Source organism: Lagopus leucura, unplaced genomic scaffold, assembly GCF_019238085.1.
Source record: "Lagopus leucura isolate 7727_CA_CO unplaced genomic scaffold, USGS_WTPT01 Super-Scaffold_100001, whole genome shotgun sequence".
In the NCBI taxonomy this organism is placed as follows: Eukaryota; Metazoa; Chordata; class Aves; order Galliformes; family Phasianidae; genus Lagopus; species Lagopus leucura.
The window spans coordinates 11,836,729-11,855,452 of record NW_024962262.1 but is presented as its reverse complement, the minus strand read 5'-3'; the positions used below and the strand labels follow the sequence as shown (position 1 = coordinate 11,855,452).

The following is an 18,724-nucleotide window of genomic DNA, read 5'->3' as shown; positions in this document are numbered from 1 at the left end:
CCCCGGGTCGACCTCCCCAGCGCCTCCCCCCCCTACACTGAGCCTTTACGCACAAAAGCAGCCCCGCACCCACCCCACCCCCCCGCAAAGAATGTTGATATTCTGCTATGGATCTGTTGTTTTCCCACAGTTTGAGAAATAAAGAAGCTGGAGATGTAAATCTGAATGCACTTGGCTGTTATCCACCCTGTGCCTGAGGTCCCATGGTATGAATGTTCAGCTCTGGCTCAGCAAAAGCAGCCCCGCACCCAACCCACACTGATGGAGGCCAGAAGCATCCAGCTCCTGGGCTAAGAGAAGCCACACGGCACCTGGACAGCTTCCTTTGTGGAAAGCAATGCACAAACCTGCAGGCAAGGGGGAGGAAAACAACCCAACAGGATGCTGCTGCAAGTTTCTCATTCCGGAGCTCAATTCCCACTCTGTGACCATCAGATAGAACTTAGAGGTTTCAGTGGTAAACCAGCATTTCAAACTTGTTCCATAATGGGCATTACCAAAGTCAATAAGAACTTGGTTTAATAGAGGATGTCACATCCTGTTCCTCCTGCTGCTCGATTACTTATGGATTATTATTGTCTTCCCTTTGCAAAGCTGCCAGACTGAACCTTCACACACACCACCCTGACGGACCATCCTGCTCAGTGTCAGTGGGGACTCACGAGAAGACAAAGTTAGAGGACCAGAAAATTACTGAGAAGCCATTCAATGCCACAGCCAAGCAAAGAAAATCAATTCTGCAAGTATTGACCCAGCAGCTTCATGCAGCCCAGGATCCGTGTAAGGTTCTGGACCCGTGTAAGGTTCTGCTTGTAAATGGGCCCCCCATTCAGAGCTCTGCATTGTCATAAAGATGGAGATCGAGCTCTGTAAACAGCAATCATTATGAATGCCTGCTGGGACATTTTCACTGAAATGAGGTTTCACTGAAGCTAGAACACTTCAGGGAAAGACTCCTTCACCCATGGCTTTATTGTAAGGGACTTAATTCTGAGACATAAGAGCCCTAAAACAAAGAGTATGCATACAAAAATTCCAATCCTAAAAATAGCCCTTTCAGCACAGTTTTGTTTAGTGAATATATTTAACAGGACTGGAATGAAAAATCAACTGAGAAAAACTTGCCTGAAGTGGAACTCTTACACTCTTCCGCATGAGAAGTCAGACACCAAAATCACTCTGTTAGGGACCCTCACTTCCTTAGGAGGAAGTTTTCCACTCAGAGGGTGGTGATGCACTGGAACAGGTTGCCCGAGGAGGCTGTGGATGCCCCATCCCTGGAGGCATTCAAGGCCAGGCTGGATGTGGCTCTGGGCAGCCTGGTCTGCTGGTTGGTGACCCTGCACACAGCAGGGGGTTGAAACTGGATGAGCATTGTGGTCCTTTTCAACCCAGGCCATTCTATGATTCTATGAACCAGCAGCCATTGCCATCCTCGGGGAGCCCAGCAGAGACAAGAAGGACAAACTGCCACACATCTGGCCTCAGGCTCAGACCCAGAGGACAGAGTCAGGACAGTCCCATTATGTGCCTGTGTGCAGAGCAGGCTGCAGCAGGCAGCACTGCATGCGCGTGAAAGGGAATGGAGGAACGAAACCGAGGTCACAAAACACAGTGCACTCACTCTATTTTTAGATGTACACAGTAAAATATATCTTGCTATATGTCTGCTTGAGAACAAGGATTACATAATCCCCATTTGCTACTCCAGGGTGTTTTACTCAAAATAACCTGTTTGTTTGCATTAAGCCTTTATCTGTAAATGCACTGGGTAACATGGGGACCTGTACCACACTCATGTGCATCTGAAGCTGTGCTCTGCCCTTCGAGCAAGCAGGCAGAAGGCTCTGCTCACAGCTTCACAAACCCACCAAAGGAGCTGCAGAGCCTTCCCCACCATTTGCTCCTCAGAGCGTGAATGCTCAGGACTGACACCTCTTCATGGGAGCAGTGCAGAGAGAGCTGGTGCCTGCCAAAGCCCAGGGGACCCCACTAGGCTATTTCTGAGGGAGAAGGAAAAAGCTGGGGGTGAGTTAGCGTTTCCTAAGGAATCAACTTGATTGGAAGGCCACAGTCAGAGGTTTGTGGTCAACGTCTTTTCATCCAGGGGTCCATCCTGGAACTGGTATTCTGAGACATCTTCATCAGTGACAGAGACAGTGGGATTAAGTGCACCTTCACCAGGTTTGCTGATGACATCAAGCTGTGTGGTGCAGTTGATATGTCAGAAGGAAGGGATGCCATCCCTTCACAGGATCTATGCAGGCTTGAGAAGTGGAACTGTGTGAATCTAATTGAGGTTCAACAAAGCCAAGCGCAAGGCATGGTATGTGGGTCAGGGAAATCCCACATACATGCAGAGTGGAAGAACTGAGAGCAGCCCTGCCCAGGACTTCTTCCTGGTGGATGAAAAGTTGAACACGAGCCAGTGGTGTGTGCTTGAAACCTAGAAGGTCAACTGTATCCTGGGCTGCATCAAAAGATGTGTGGCCAGCAGGGAGAGGAAGGTGCTTGTCCCCCTCTGCTCTTGTGAGGCCCCATCTGCAGCACTGCGTCCAGGCCTGGGGCCCCCAGCTCAAGAAAGGCATGGAGCTCTTGGAGCAGGGCCAGAGGAGGGCCACAAAGATGATCAGAGGGCTGGAGCACCTCTCCCATGAAGAAAGATTGAGGGAACTGGGCTTGTTGAGGCAGGAGAAGAGAAAGCTCTGGGAAGATCTCATTGCAGACTTCTGGTACTTGAAGGGAGCGTATGAACAGGAGGAGACTCAATTTTTTACACAGGTAGTCAGTGTGGGAATGGTTTTTAAATAAAAGAGGGGAGATTTAAGTTAGATGTCAAGGGGAAGTTCTTCCCTGAGAGGGTAGTGAAACTCTGGCACAGCTGCCCAGAGAAACTGTGGGTGCCCCAACCCTGGAGGCACACAATGCCAGGCTGGATGGGGCCCTGAACAGCCTGTGCTGCTGGGTGGCACTGCCCACAGCAGGGGGTTGGAATTGGTTGGGCTTTGGGATCCCTTCCAACCCAAGACATTCTACGAGACACTGGCTAATCCCCCCCCACACACCCTGTGGGACATCCAGCTTTATATAACCAACAGCCTTCAGGGTGATACTGCAAGACAGAAGCTCTGTTTCACTCCGGCAACTGAAGGAGGAGGAAGAAGCTGGGAGGAAGATCAAACATCTTCTGAGAGGAGAATGGAAGCAAGCACTGCAAGAAGACACTGTTTATCCTCCATTTCCCACTCATAGCACTCCAGATGAGTAGAATATGCTAAGGGCAAAAAGGGGCATCAGCATTTTCACCACCAAACAACCTGCCAAGTGTTTTTGTACTCGAGGTGCTCATCATTCCAGACTCTCTTACAATTTTGAATCATTAGAAATTGCCTCATGGACTTCACATCTCTTTTCTTTTTTTTTTTTTTTTTAGGTTGGCTGCAGCATAGGAGAGTTAGAACCCGAATGCTTACAAAACAAGCACTTTTTTCATTTCAAAGGTGTCTAACTGGTGAAACATCTACATCAGGAAATTTAAACCTAAATCTTTTGGCAGCTCAGTCAGGGCAGCAATATCCACTTTTCAGCAGACCTTTGATTTCAAATCACTGCGGGCAGTGTGCTGTAATTTCAACCAGGCTGCAGAGGTATTTTGTGAGCACAATCTAAAAATGCAGGCACAGTTTAAAATTTATGAGGTTAAAAGCTAAAGACCAGAGTTTTTTCCCAATTACACTAGCACAGAATCATTACAGCTGATAAGAGAATTGGGCTCAGGGACACTAACCCAGAAACAGTGAGCAGAGACACTGCAGAACAAGGCACAGGAATGGAGCAGTGTTTTCCCATTCTCCTGAATAGTTAAGGATTTTCTTTTCTAGTTCTCCAGCAATTCGAGTTCAATTTGAAAAGTGAAGTCAGAGGAAAATGCTCTTCTCTGACCTGCTCTACAAAGCTAATTCACAACAGGATTTTCTATAACATATTCTATACCTCCCCTGTCCATCTGGGAGAAGCTGGATGCAGATAAGCCAGCCCTTCCCAGTCAGGGAGCTTTGCTTTACCTCTACAGCTGTGCTGCTGCTGTGATAAACAAGCAAGTTCCAGCTGATTGGGTTCTGCTCTGAGTCTGAAATTCCCACACAATGAACACTGCACATACAAGATAGCACAAAGCACTGCTTTAATGCTGCTGATGGGTACTGCTGGAAAAACACAGCAACATCCCACAGAGGATAGTATCTGAGGACAGAGTTTGGTACTTTGAACTGAAAAGACATAATGTCACCATCACGCACTTATTTTGCTCAGCATGATCTCCACGGCGTAGCAACTGCAAGAGGTTGAGCAAAGCTGTGTCTACAATCCCTGCATTGTAATTGGAAATGCAACATGAGCTGTGAGCAAAGGAGAAGGAAGGAATGGGAAGGCAGAAGGGGAGCAACAGCAACGAGTGACACAGTTGCATGCTGGAGTCATTTTGAATTATTCAAAATCCTTTCACATGTTTCTCAAAATAGCAAATTCAGCTCTTCCCAAGGCCTAGGCCGTGCCTATCATTAATTCAGGACCAGCATGTCCTGAATGTGTTTCATACATACAAATATGGCATTTCTTCACAGAATGGCAAACAGAGCAATAGTCCTCTGAACCCTTCCCCCTGCAGGTATCTCAAAGCTGCAAGTTGAGCCTGATTGCTCTCATACCCTGGAGTCACAAACCTCCTGGAAAGGAGGAGAAGTTACTCATGGTGGTTCTGCTGACTATGGAGGAAGTCAGCAAGGAAACAGCTTACCAAGCTTATTTCAAGGAGAGATTTCTGTTTCTTTTTTAACTTTGCTCAAAACTTTTTTTTTTTTGGGAGGGGGGGGTGGGGGAGGGCAGGGAAATAAAAAGCTTTTTGGAGACGTTGTACATCCTTTAAAGATCCACAATGAACTCCACCAATCCAACGATTGGTGATTTGTGGATCCAATGATCCACAAAAAACTCCACCTGTTACTGTGAATGCACAGAGGCAACTTTATCACAACAGCATGGCTTCTGTCGTGATCTGGAACCTTTCCCAACCATTCTGAGGGAGGATATCCTCACAGTTCCCCTTTTTAAAAAATTATAAGCAACTCCATTCACGTAGTTTGATATTATTGTGGCAACTCCAAAAGCAGCCTTGCATAGGAACAATTCAACTCACTCTCTGATCCAAAGCAGAGGACTTTTCTGAGAGGCAAACAGTAATCTTTTCACCATATAGTATGAATCATTTCTGGAGAACAGGGGCTCAGGGGAGACATTATTGCTCTCTACAACTGACTGAAGGGAGGGTTGGACTCTTCTTCTGCATAACTAGCAACAGAACTAGAGGGAACGGCCTGAAGTTGTGCCAGGGAAGATTCAAAGGAGATTCAATGAGGTGCTGGAATGGGCTGCCCAGGGAAGTGGTTGAGTCATTATCCCTGGAGGTGGTCAAAAACCATTTAGATGTTGTACTGAGGAGATGGTTTAACGTGGAAGTACTGTTAGTAGGTGGACGGTTGGACTGGATGATCTGGGAGGTCTTTTTCAACCTTAGTGATTCTAAGAGTCTATGATCATAAAGAAAAGAAAGACATTATTTCGGTCTGGTAATTATTTAAGACTCTATTAATGATGAGTGCAGAAGGATGGAAAGATTGAACTCATTTCAAATGAGATTTATCAAATCTTTCTAATACTTTTCAAAGCAAACTGCCTTCACGTTGATGCACAGTATTTGTACATCTACTTTTGATCTTAACCAAGAGTTTTAAGACACTGTGGGGATTTGTTGTTTTAAATATGTTTACCCAGAATCACGTGGTAAAATTGCATAAGAGCTGGGGAAAGGACCCTGAATAATATCTAGAAGCAGTGCATTTTGGTGCTGTTACCATCCACTTCATCAGTGTGTGAGCGACAACCCTCACAGCTTGAAATGATGCTGCATTAGAACTTACCTGAAGGAAGGCAAAACCTGATCCAGTGGGGGGCAGCCCTGCCTATGGCAGGGTATTGAAACTACATCTTTAAGGTACATTCCAACCCAAGTCATTCTATAACTCTATGAAAACAGAGGTTGCATAGTAAAGGTCTTCAAGGAAGATGATCTCAGATGCTTGACACGGCTGTAAACCTCAACCTTTTGCCTTATTTTTCCAGGCTTTCTCTTGGCCACCTTGACAGACACTTTTATGAGCAGAAAAGAAAGTCTGTCACCTTTACAACTCATTCTAGCTCACCTTGAACACATGGAATGCTTCAAATTGAATGTTGGGGCTTTTGTCTCGGAGCAAGTTCATCATCAGCTTCAGATTCTCTGGTTTGCTGATATATTTTGTCATGATGGCAAAGTTGTGTCTGTCTAGAATCAGTTCACCCAGCAGCTATAGAGAAAATTACAAAATAAAAGAGCATTTTCCATTTAACATGTGATTTCTGAAAGGAAATAAATAAAAGCAGCATACTTTAGTTTTTGTTTATATTAACTAGGGCTATTAGCGTAGTGAGTTACTTAATGCCCATCTTCCAAACTTTATAGTAGGGTTACCACACATGGACTGGATGTAATAGGAGCTGGTATGAGCCAGCTAGAAGAGAAGCAAGTACAGTGCAACTGTCCCACAAGGACACCCTTCATTTCAGTGAGATATTACAGGAACACACCTATGTGTTCCCATCTGCATTTCAGTGCTGCAGCAGCAATAGACAAACATGAACTATGATGTTACTCCCAATTCATTTTAACTTATGTGCTGAATTGAAGTACAAAGGTCAGAGAAAAAACAATGGTGCTTATTCCATACAAGAAGTCCAATGTTTCACCACAGATTCAGGAAATGAAATTCACAATAAGCTCTTGCGCACTGTATGAAGAGCATCCTCAAGCATTTCTTTTTTTGGTTGTTGTTGTTAGAAAGGACATGCTTACTTCCTTGCCACACATGCATTTTGATGTTTTGCATAACTTGGAATACAAATTTAGAAGGAAAGCATTAGGAAATCATACTTTACCTTCAAAGATTGTCTCTTTGTTACGTAATTCTCAGAATGAAGGAGTTTTTCATAATCCTCAAAGATCTAGACGAACAAGAAAACACAAATGCATTCACAGTTCATGTCCATCCTTCCTTCTCCCCATTCCTTCCTCCCGGTTCTTGCCACAGCAGAGGAGCAGCAGAAGTAGCAGCAGTGCCATCCTCTAACACTTCACTGCAATGCCAGGCCTGGCTCTTGCAGCCTTTTTTCTTTGTTTGAAATGTCCAGCACAAATTTAATGTCCAGCAATACTCATCTGCCAAATACCACAGAAAGTGATACCACACTGGATGTAAGAGGAGATGGTTTGAGCCAGCTAGGACAGTATTCAGCCACTGCTTGCACAGCTTTCTTTTATGGGAGTGAATCTGTTGCTAGGACGCATGGGTCCAGCACAAATTACACCTACTCACTCATATCATGGTCATGACTTGCTCTGTGAATTAATAGGACATGCCAGGTTGGAGACAGCGCATCCCAAACTGGCATGTGCTAAAAGCACTTCTGCAAGGTGCCACCTGCCTTCAACACCCCAACTCATTAAAGCAATTTGCAGACGAGGTTCATAAGGAGTAGGGTGCACAGTGGCTTTTGCAGCATTGGGTCAAAGGAATCTTGTGCTCAAGAAGAATGGCAGTGCCACTGTACGTGCAAGTCCTCAACCAACCAAACCAACCTGCTCCTGTCTGAGAAAAATCCTAATGACCTGTACTTCTACCTCCAATTTTAAATGTTCAGTAAGGACTGAATAGAAACTATTCCACTGTACTCCTTCAGTTCTAACAGAGAAAAGATTAGCAGATACCTAATTTTGTTCCAGTTGAGCTGCATTTATGACCCTGCAATAATCAGCCTGATCTTTATTTAACCTTCTTGGTAACTCTAGAATGAAAGAAGTAGTCTTTGTCCCTTTTCTTCTGGCAGCGAAATAAAGAATACCTAAGGTAACACAAGAACATAACCTGCAGTCTCATTCCTTTATCTGTATCCGACCAATTTGACTCCAGTGGAATTTTTCTGACCAACACTTGGTTCAAAACACAGACAAAAAGTCAAAGTGAAAAATGGCAACAAATCAAGGAATTAAATTACTTTGGATGATAAGACAAATAATGACATCTTAGTCCACCATTACGTGCATATAGCTTTCAGTCACGCAAAACCCCCTCTCAGTAACTCTTCTCCTCTATCCCAAAACGACACCAGTACGATCCTATCAATTCTGGAATACCAAAAAATTGTTTAAAAACATGATTTTTTTTTTCCTCTACGCTTTACCTACTCACTAACTTTGCAGTTCAGTTTACCTATGAGGAGACAGAATGCAGAAATGAATAAATCTTTTTTTTTTTTTTTTAAAGCTATGAGCTCCTGTGAAATCTTGGCATCTGTCCCCTGTGTGTGTGAGTAGCTTGGGTACCTGTATTTTAAATACCACATTTTGTAAAAGCAATGTTTAGTTTGCAATCCTGTTCCACTATTTTATGTGGAGCACGAAATCTTCCACTGGTGAAAATAGGCTTCTTTCAGCTAAGCATGAAGAGATTTTAAGAAGTTCTCCTATCATTTGTACTCACCGTATCATAATTTTGTTCCATAAAATCTGCTACCAACAACTTGTGCCTTGTTAACAAGTCCTGGAAAAGAACAGAAAAAGGCTACCTTGGAGAGTGTGCTTATTCAACCATCTCTTTATTCTCAAATGCACTTTAATATTCTGAACACATCATCTTCTACAAGCTATCTCCAACACGATTTCCATAAACAAAGACCATTTAGAAACAATACTGCGTGAAATTCAGTTGTACTGCTTCTACTAGGACCAGGAGGAGAATTCAATCAATGCTAACAGAATCAACACAAAGCTCTTCTAAAGCTCTTTATATTCCTTCTTCCTCTCATCTTTTGTTTTTTGTGGTCATTGTGTACGGTACTTTCAATAAGCTGGGGAGAAGGGAAGAAGAAAAGCAAAACAACTCTTTATGGAGGGATCAGCTTTCGTTCCATAACCAACAGTTATCTCCATTCTGCCCCACAACAGGAAGAGCATTTTCAGTTTCATCAACTGCTATTGCCATCTCCAAAAATGCAACAAGGCAGTCTCTAATTCAACCACAGGATATACATATGAATCACAGAATCACAGAATTGTAGGGGTTGGAAGGGACCTCCAGAGATCATTGTGTCCAACCCCCAAATGATCTACTTCATATGATCTACTTAAAACCTAAAAGTTAGGCCCAGACCCACAGTAGCAATCCAGGCTCTCTTCACAGCCATTCCACCTCCAGAAAGGGCTCTCAAGTAGGTGGGATAAGTTCCTTCTGTGGCTGTTATTCTGCCCAAGACATGCTTGGCAATAGCAGAGGCGTTCAGAAAGCTGAAGCTGAATCCATCTCATTCTGCAAGGTGGATAACTAATTCAAATTTAAATGAAAGCAATCTCTTCCCCAGAATGGGGATGCTGGTGCTCAGCAACAGAGGCAAATGTTCAGCTCCAGAAGAAACTAAGTCTCTTTACTGGATGAATAGCTATCACTGAAGTGACCAGTTTGAGGCACTGAAGTTTAATTTTTATCTTATTTCGTTTTTAAAAGCATAACAGTGACCACAATAAATGCCTGATGAAGTCCATTCGAGTAGATGTTTTAGCTTGAAGAAGAGAAGGCTCTGGGGAGACCTCATTGTGGCCTTCCAGTACTTGAGGGGAAGAATATAAACAGGAGGGAGAACAACTGTTTACGAGGGTGGATAGTGATAGGACAGGGGAGAATGGCTTTAAACTGAGATAGGGAAGGTTTAGGTTAGATATTAGGAGGAAGTTTTTCACCCACAGGGTGGTGAAGCACTGGAACAGGTTGCCCAAGGAGGTTGTGGATGCCCCATCCCTGGAGGCATTCAAGGCCAGGCTGGATGTGGCTCTGGGCAGCCTGGTCTGGTGGCTGGTGACCCTGCACATAGCAGGGGGTTGAAACTGGATGATCAGTGTCGTCCTTTTCAACCCAGGCCATTCTGTGATTCTATGTTTGTTTCAGTGAACCAGTTTCTGATATCTTTTCCATCAACTTTTCCTTGGTTTCCTTATCCAGTGACTGAAGCTGATGTAGATGCACCACCCACACCCTCTGCAGCATAACAAACAAAAGCAATCCTTTGCATACGAATCCTTTAATTTGTTTTTGCCATCAATTATAAGAGGAAAACAGAGCACTATAAAACCCAGTACATTATTCTTATAAAACATTCCTCTGTTTAGCAAGATTGCAATGATGCCAGCTTAAAAGGGCTGAACACAAGAAATGTGATTCAGAAGCTCTGATGCAGGCACTTAGGAAGCAAGTACAACATTTTTCAATAGGGGGCACAAATGGAATATAATCCAAAATGAGTTTCTCATAGGAAATCACAAGCTGTTTTCCTCTGTGTTTTGAGCAGCTCTACTTCCCCTCTGCCATGTACCTGGCTGAATTTCATTCAGAAGTACATCTCAACATCATTAAAAATTGCAATACTTTCCTACTATAGATACCCCCAAACTTTAACTCACATTTAACTAAATCCTCCTCTGGTGCACAGACTATTGAAGACTTTCAGCTCTCTCTCAGACACCCTGACAACACTACAAAGCCAATGTGGGAAACAGAACTGAGAGCACTGAGCTCAGCAATCCACCCAATAAGTGACTGTAGCACTGATTTTTATGCTATTAGAAATAAGGTAGCCCCACATTTCATGATTCAACTGCTTCCACATCACTTCCTGCTGCTCCAGTTATTTAGAGTAATGGTCAAATAGAAGGTGAGATGAGCAGCTGGCTTATTTCCAGAACTGGGTATCTATCAGGTGCTAAAAGGTAATTTAAAACAAAATGCAGTTTACTGACTTGCTACAAGCATTTTAAGAGGTGATTTCTGACCTAACAACTGCCCTCATACTTCTCTCTCTTTCTAATGCACGTGAGGATGCAGAACCCTATTTTTAAACCTTGCTAAAAATATGCTTAGATCACAAGGGACAGAAATAAGTTCCACAGCTGCAGATCCATGAAGGATGACCAATCCCTCCTGCCTTGGGGGAATTGCAGCAGTCTGACAGTCCCTGTCTTAGCTTAACTGACCCGTGTCCACATCCCACCTCCTGCCTGGGGGGGCACAACAACAACACAACTTATTCAACAGCAGTTATCTTCTAATCGTTTAAAGGGGTTCTTTGAACTGGTCATCCTGCTGAACTCATTACTTACAAACAAAACGCTATTTCCACTGTGGAAATCTTCAATATATTCCATCAGTTAGTGAAACTGAGGCCAGATCTCACTAGGTGGTAAATTGCCAAAATGACATTCCTTACAGACACTCCTAAGTTAGGTCTATCTAATCATGTTTCTAATTAGCTTTGAGAGCAAAGAATGAACAACTTGTTTCTATGACAGCAAAGAACCCAATGACAGGGGGAAAAAGTTACGTCTATATTTAGATGATTTTTTACCTGAAAAGAATTTTCTCTAGCTTAAGTTATTATTCAGAAATAAACCAATCTTCCCTGCATATTTTGCCCACAGGCACTAAATTGTGCTTAAAAACTGTATTAACTCTGTGCAGGAAAGATGATGGTCATATACAAATCCCACAAAATTTGGCAAGCTTCTCCCAGCTCCACTTTTAATACAAACACAGACTGGATATAGAATGTAGGTCACGTGGTCCCTGCATTCAGTGCTGCAGTGAAAGGCAAACCCTGCCTCCTGCTTTTGGTCCACTCCTGCTGCACTGAGGGGACCCACAGATTGTCCCCAGCAGCTTCACACCTGTCAGGAAGCCCCAGTGGGAAATGGCAGCTGGCCCTTACTAGAGCTCCTTCACACTCCTGGGTACAATTAAGCTCTTTGTCACTCGCACATAAGAAGGTGGCAGTGTTTTAGTTGTGACTGGAAGAGCTCCATGAAGCCTCTCCTTTGATCTGCCTTTCCAAATTTTCAGCACAGCCGTTGTCAAAAGACAGAAGTCCCTACAGCACCACACAAACTTAGGGCCACTGTAACACCAAGGCCTTCCTCCAGCGCACGCCTCCATGACACTTTTACCTACTTGGCTCTCCTCAGTACAGTCCTTGCACTAACCCATGTGTCACAAATGTAATCATGCAAACATGTAAAAATAATTATCAGGGGCACAGCATTAGGCTAAGCTCAATTCTCAAGCTCACAAGGGTCAGCAACAATTAGAGGGTTTCAAAAGTGGATTTTAAATCATTCCTTCCATTGGCTGTTTGTGGTCATAATGGGTAGCAGTTTTAATTTGGGGAAGGTTAGGGAAGGAAGAAAGGCTATGCATTCCACAAGAACTGTATGTAATGCATGATTAACCTGAGTTTTAAATGGTTGCATTAAGGGCCTTGGGGCATCAAGATGAAGAACATTAGTGAAACATAAATCTGTGCAGACTTAGTCACTGTTGTGAATCCTGTTACAAGCTCACCAAGGACTAATTATACTCCTTACTGAGCAATGAAAAATCCATTCAGTTTAAAGGCAATACGATATTCAACTATCACTACTGATGGAATGCCATTTTTGACACGACACTAAGATACAGGTATCAAATAAATTACCTTGAATGTAGCAAAGGCATCAGATGCTATATCAAACGTTGACATTTCCACATACTTGAAAAAGTCTCTGAACTGTTCTGAAAAAAGTATGATTTTGGCCAACGGTTCATGCCGGATGCACTCCCTCAGCATAATTCCACAGCGTAAGGCAATATTTGGGGATTCATAGCTGGAGAATTAAAGGAAATTAAGAAAAAAAAAAGATCAAACAGAAGAACAAAAATGAACAGGCAATCTTACAGCACTAGGGAAACTTGTAGCATAGGATATATATGTGCCAGAGTGGATACAGCACACACACAGTCTTTTCCAATGAGAGTACTGTGTCCAGCTTCAGGAGAGCAGCTCACAATGCAGTAACATGCACACAAATAAGGCTCTCAGCACTCCCCATTACAAACCTCTGTCTTCACAAGCCAATGCAATTTCAGCATGAATGTGCATTACACCTCCTCTCCGTGAAGAGACTGTAGGGTGAAACCATAAGGTTTCATCAGAATTCCTTTACTCCCTTGGATTTATGAGAAAGCAAAGCCCATTCAATGTAATAATTTCCCTTTTCAGATGTAGTACTGAACTCCTCAGTTTATTAAAAAAACAACCACACAACATCTCATGACAATCCATCAACTCCCACTCTTCTAGAGTGCATAATTCCAGAATATTAATGTCTAATAAGGAAGGTAGGAAGAGTTTCCAAAGACAGTATGATTAAGCTTTTGCAGCCCTGAAGACCTTTCCTGCAGTTTAGGAGGAATTCTGCTTAACTCCCTCCCTCCCCCACACACACTACAGCAGAGGCTAAGGGTTTATGCAGGAGTTTGTGCCTCAAGTTACAATCCCACTATGGCACAGGCATCATCACAGAGAGGAGCTGGCACACTTCTCTTGGAAAGGCAGGCAGGGAGCTTAGGGTGGAAATTCAGATAATCTCCTCTCTATATAAAGTCTTGATGTCTTTAATGCTGAAATTAACCCAAAACAAAACTGTTAGAAACAATTTAGAAGAAGAAAAAAAAAGAATGCAATCTAACAGTCATGAGAAATTAAAATGAACTTCTTCCAGCGATATTCAGTCACGTGAAAGTGACCAAGTCCAAGGGACAGAAAGCACACTCTGTTTCAATAAGCTGGTTATACTACATCAGAGCTGTGTATTATCACACACAGCTTATCAGCATCATTTTTCCTTTGCACAATTAATTCCTAGCGCTAGGCCAAAAGGAACAAACAAACAAAAAAAGACAAAATGCCATCTGTGCTGTGAGTGAGTGGGCTCTCAAATTTACCACCAACATGCAATTTAAAAGAATTGCAGTGTTCTGAGAGCATACCAGAGCTGCATATTTCAACCTGATGTCAACAATAGTTAGCTTAATGAAAAATGAACTGCTATTCCAAAAAGGCAAATGAAACTTCCCACCCTCAAGTAGATGCAAAAGTCAAGCCCCTGCTTGTTTCCTTTTGGGGAGCATTTGCAACCCTGAACTTACAACTCCTTAGACAACACACACTGGTTACTACTTTCTCTTAAGGCACACCTCCCCTCTTACCCATTAGCAGGAATACTAATTTTCAAGCAGAAAGAGGCGGAGCTGCTCCTAGGAGTGCAGCCAGGAAAATATTTAATACTTGGCTAAGAAATATTATGGTTGGAATAAAAGCAAATTACATTGTTTCCAGCACAATAACTTTTTAAAACATGAGCATCAACAGAGTCATTCTTAGTCAAATGCTCCATTATCTACAGCTGGGTTATGGACCTTTGACTGCTCACATAAGCGAGGGAAGTTGGGCTTGGCTCCTGGAAAATGCCTGGAAGAAGTTTACAGGCTGCCTGGTCACAACTAGCACGTTATCTGAACCCATATTTCCATGCAAGCCACCAGCTAGGAGTGACAGAGATGCTCTTCTAATGAGCAATTAGGACTGCATGCAGTTCTCCTTTGTTCAGCTGAACGTACAACCTGAAGAAATCCCCACATACTGGCTACAGAGGGCAACCAGAAAAAGAAATAATGGACTCGGGATATTTCAGAACATTTATTGCGGAGGCTGAAAGAGGCCAGCCTAAGAGCAGAGATGCATCTTGGTGCAAAGGGAATTCTACTAGTGCAGAAGATGGTACAAGGTATGGATGCACAATGAAACAAACCACAAAGACACAAGCCTGGAAGACTGAAGGTCAGGGCAAACAGCTCTATTCTTTTCTCCTTGCTAACTAACATAGCCTGAGCTTGTCCTTAGAAAAACTCAGGGGGAATTCAGCAACTCCAGGCAGCACACCAATATAATTTTAACTTCACTGTGATACGTAGAGATCATCACAAGTCAGGGCAGTGACTGAATACTTTAGAAATTGCATGTGACATGATAGTCACAAACGGTCTTACACATTTCTAACTTGAGAGAAACAACAAAATAAAAAAAGCAGAGCCATGAACTTCAAGTCTCCTGCAGTCACTGTACTGAAAAGGGAAAATATTTTAACTTATAAAGGACCAAATTATTTCCAAGCTAGTGCAATACTCTGACACCAAAGACAGACTTGGGTCAAATTATATATATCAGATACAAATTAAATACAAGTACAAATTGAATATATCAGATACTCTATACACCAAACATTACATTCATCTGAAATTAAGTTCTTTAAGTTCTAATTAAGTTCTTTACAGAGAGAGTGGTGAGGTTCTGGCACAGGCTGCCCAGAGAGGCTGTGGATGCCCCGTCCCTGGAGGTGTTCAAGGCCAGGTTGGATGGGGCCCTGGGCAGCCTGGTCTGGTATTAAATGTGGAGGTTGGTGTCCCTGCTTGTGGCAGGGGGTTGGAGATTCGTGATCCTTGAGGTCCCTTCCAACCCAGGCCATTCTGTGATTCTGTGAAAGTTCCTATTGATACACATACAGAAGATGCTATTAGCACAAGTCCTCATGCAGCGAAGTCAATTAACCTACCCCTCCCAAAAAACAGTAGTAAACTATGCACTACATGTTTTTCTGAAGCTGAGAATCTGGGAGGGAGTAGCCAAGAAATAAAGCGAGGGCTAAAAAAAAGGTAGGAACAATTACCTCAAAGTGGCAGTGCCACTGGAGTATTGGGCAGGAAGTACTGGGAGGGAGCCCTGATTCAGGATCCTTCCCACTCCACAGAGCTCACATTATGCAGTGAAAAAAGCAACCTTTTGTTGATACTCTTGTGAACTGACTGTCAGGGGGCAGAGGAAATTTTGCATCCAATACAAGCAAAACAATGACTAGCCTTCACAACAGTTCCAGGCTGTTTTTTCTACAGCCATGGTTGAAATATTTTTTTTTCCTCTCCAAACAATGTCTTATAACAAACATTAAATGGTAAAAGCAAGCCAAATCTATTTTCCTTTCTTTTAAGTAGATTTAATGTATTCCACTTAGCATTAAACATGAAAACACACCCTGAAGTAACACTGTCAAATGGCAATGCCTCCCATTAAGTATGTGTTTCCCAGTGTCACCATTGCCTGCATGCAGCAAGGCACACGCAGCGAGCCCTGCCCTTGTTTTAGGTGTGTATCTGAGGTGCCATTTTCAGGCAGCCCTGGCAGTGGACCTGTGTATGTTAGGTAAGACATCATCACACAGCTACTTTTCAGCTATCACCAGTGATCAATCGGGCCATCTTCTGAAAGAATCCAACAGCACTTTCTAATGAAAAATCTGAGAAATGGCACTTCTCATACAGTGCAGTGCTGCAGAGAGATAGTCGAGATGTCAAGAAGGAGCCAGAGACCCAAACTAACACACCACACTTCTGTATGCATCTCTAAAAAGCACATAAATGCACCCGCTGGCTCAGGTCACCCACAGTGGAGTGTCTGTCAGCAGTACATATGTATAACAATTTTTTTTTTACTTTCATTTTAATATTCTTGGTTGCTACAGATGCCAAAGGATATCTGGGACACAATCCAAAAATATTTTCTAACTTGAAATAAAGCTGAGACATATGGTAGAGATGCACACATAACGTGCAAGAAGAAAATAAGTGAAAAAGAGAGGAGGAAATAAAAAAGACAAAGAGGGAAGAAAATGATTGCATCTCTATACGAAATTGAAAACAGTTGTACAACATAACTGTGACTGAGAGAATGATCATAGTTCTCAAATCATAGAATGGCTTCGGTTGGAAGGGACCTCAAGGATCATGAGGCTCCAACCCCCTGCCACAGGCAGGGCCACCAACCTCCACGTTTAATACCAGACCAGGCTGCCCAGGGCCCCATCCAACCTGGCCTTGAACACCTCTAGGAATGAGCATCCACAGCCTCTCTGGGCAGCCTGTTCCAGCACCTCACCACTCTCTCTGTAAAGAACTTCCCTCTGACATCCAACCAAAGTCTTCCCTCCCTCAACTTAAAACCATTTCCCCTTGTGCTGCTGTTATCTACCCTTGTCAAGAGTTGATTCCCTTCCTGTTTATAGGCTCCCTTTAGGTACTAGAAGGATCATCACTGTGATCATCACACTCCCGAAATAAACAGTGTGAGGTTTGTATAAATGTTGAATTTCAATGAGCAAATGAGACTAAACTCCGTTAATTATTCCTTTTCAAAGATGCTGGTGCTCAGCAACACAAAACAAGTCACAGTTTCAAAATCAAAGTGAAACCACGATTAATCACAATCCTTGTATGAGCAAGACCTGGTTCAGAATAGTGACCTGCCCTGCCTGGTGGGAAAAGCAGCAGATCAGACCAGAACCTCTTGCTATCTCATCAAGTAAGACTTTTGACACCACCTTCAATGACAGGTTCAGCCTCCCTTAAATCCCTGATAGAAATTAGTTCACTTGATTACTTGTATTTTCCTGCTCAGCTGCATTGGGCTGTTGCCAGTTTTGAAGCAAACAGCCAGTTTAGAGGGCTCATGCTGCAGACATGCCTGTTTCCCCTGACTCCAGGAAAGGCCAGGCTCACTTGTTCAGGTCTGCCCTTGGCAGAGGGGGAGGCCAGCTGGAAGGGATTTTACCCTTGGGGCTGCATTCTCGTTATGCTCAAATCTTAGATATGGCTCAAGTATTTTCTTCATACTGATCAGGGAGCAAACAGTAAAAATGCCAATCTTAAGCCTCAAGAGCAAGAAAGATATTTTTGAAAAAAATCATTCTTCTAAGCACCATTAGCTTAAAAGGCCCATAACACAGTTTTTGTATGGCTGTTACTGCCTCACCAAGATAACTGCTATGACAGCCTACATTGTTTCACAATGATCAGCTGCTAAATGCACTTATTTCTGTATCAGCTCTTCAATCCACATCACATACATTCTCCTTTCCTCAGAGGAAAATAAACAAAAATCTAAAGCCAGAAGTAAACCACAGAAAACAGTAGACTGTAAGGGTTGGAAAAGCAAAGATTCTTGCTAAATGGGAGGCACTGTTGGTCACACAGAGGGGACAAAAACCTCAAGAGTTTTAGGCAGTTTGTGCATTCCTGAGCACAACTATAGCTGATGTCTTCTCCATGCTGCAGCCTACTCCCTCTCCTTGGCTGACTTACCTTGGGAACCACCACCTTATTACTCAGCACTTTACGACCACAGAGGTTACAAGAAAAAAAAAGATTTAATGCTGAAAGACGTGAAGTTAATTACCCAATTAATTTAAAGTTGACATTCGCATGTGGCTACAAGCATTTGAGAAGCCTGCCCCACAGACACAACTATTCATTTTATGCATTTTTGCTTCTTTGTGTTCTACCCCACGGTGGTCTAGCATATGACTCCAGTTATTCACAGACACCAGTATAATTCCCTCCTGCAGTGCAAGGCGGTCTAAATGAAATTCAGCAGTTGTCAACAATGCTAGTTTAGGGCAAGAACTGAAGTACACATCACATGGTAAGCAATCAAAAGCAAGCTGCACATAATTATTCCAACATGAAGTTTTAATGGCCGAATGAAATAATCCAGTCATTAAAAAGTAGACATTGAAGCAGAAAGTAAGTAAATATGAAAGAAACAAAACAAGGAATCTGGAACAAAATCTGAAAATCCTTGTTAGAAAATAAGTAAGAAAGTGAGAAAA

At 43.0% G+C, this 18,724-nt stretch overlaps 1 protein-coding gene across 4 annotated transcripts in view; it reads right to left on the bottom strand.

Moving 5' to 3' along the window:
- CAB39L (calcium binding protein 39 like) overlaps positions 1 to 18,724 on the bottom strand; it is a 66,654-nt gene that overhangs the window by 4,756 nt on the left and 43,174 nt on the right. For all 4 annotated transcript variants that reach the window (XM_042866886.1, XM_042866885.1, XM_042866887.1 and 1 more), the window contains 4 exons: positions 12,664 to 12,832; positions 8,631 to 8,690; positions 7,030 to 7,095; positions 6,258 to 6,401 (listed from right to left, as the gene is read on the bottom strand). In XM_042866886.1, the coding sequence (XP_042722820.1) occupies positions 6,258 to 6,401; positions 7,030 to 7,095; positions 8,631 to 8,690; positions 12,664 to 12,832 (439 nt within the window). The remainder of the gene's footprint in view (positions 1 to 6,257; positions 6,402 to 7,029; positions 7,096 to 8,630; positions 8,691 to 12,663; positions 12,833 to 18,724) is intronic.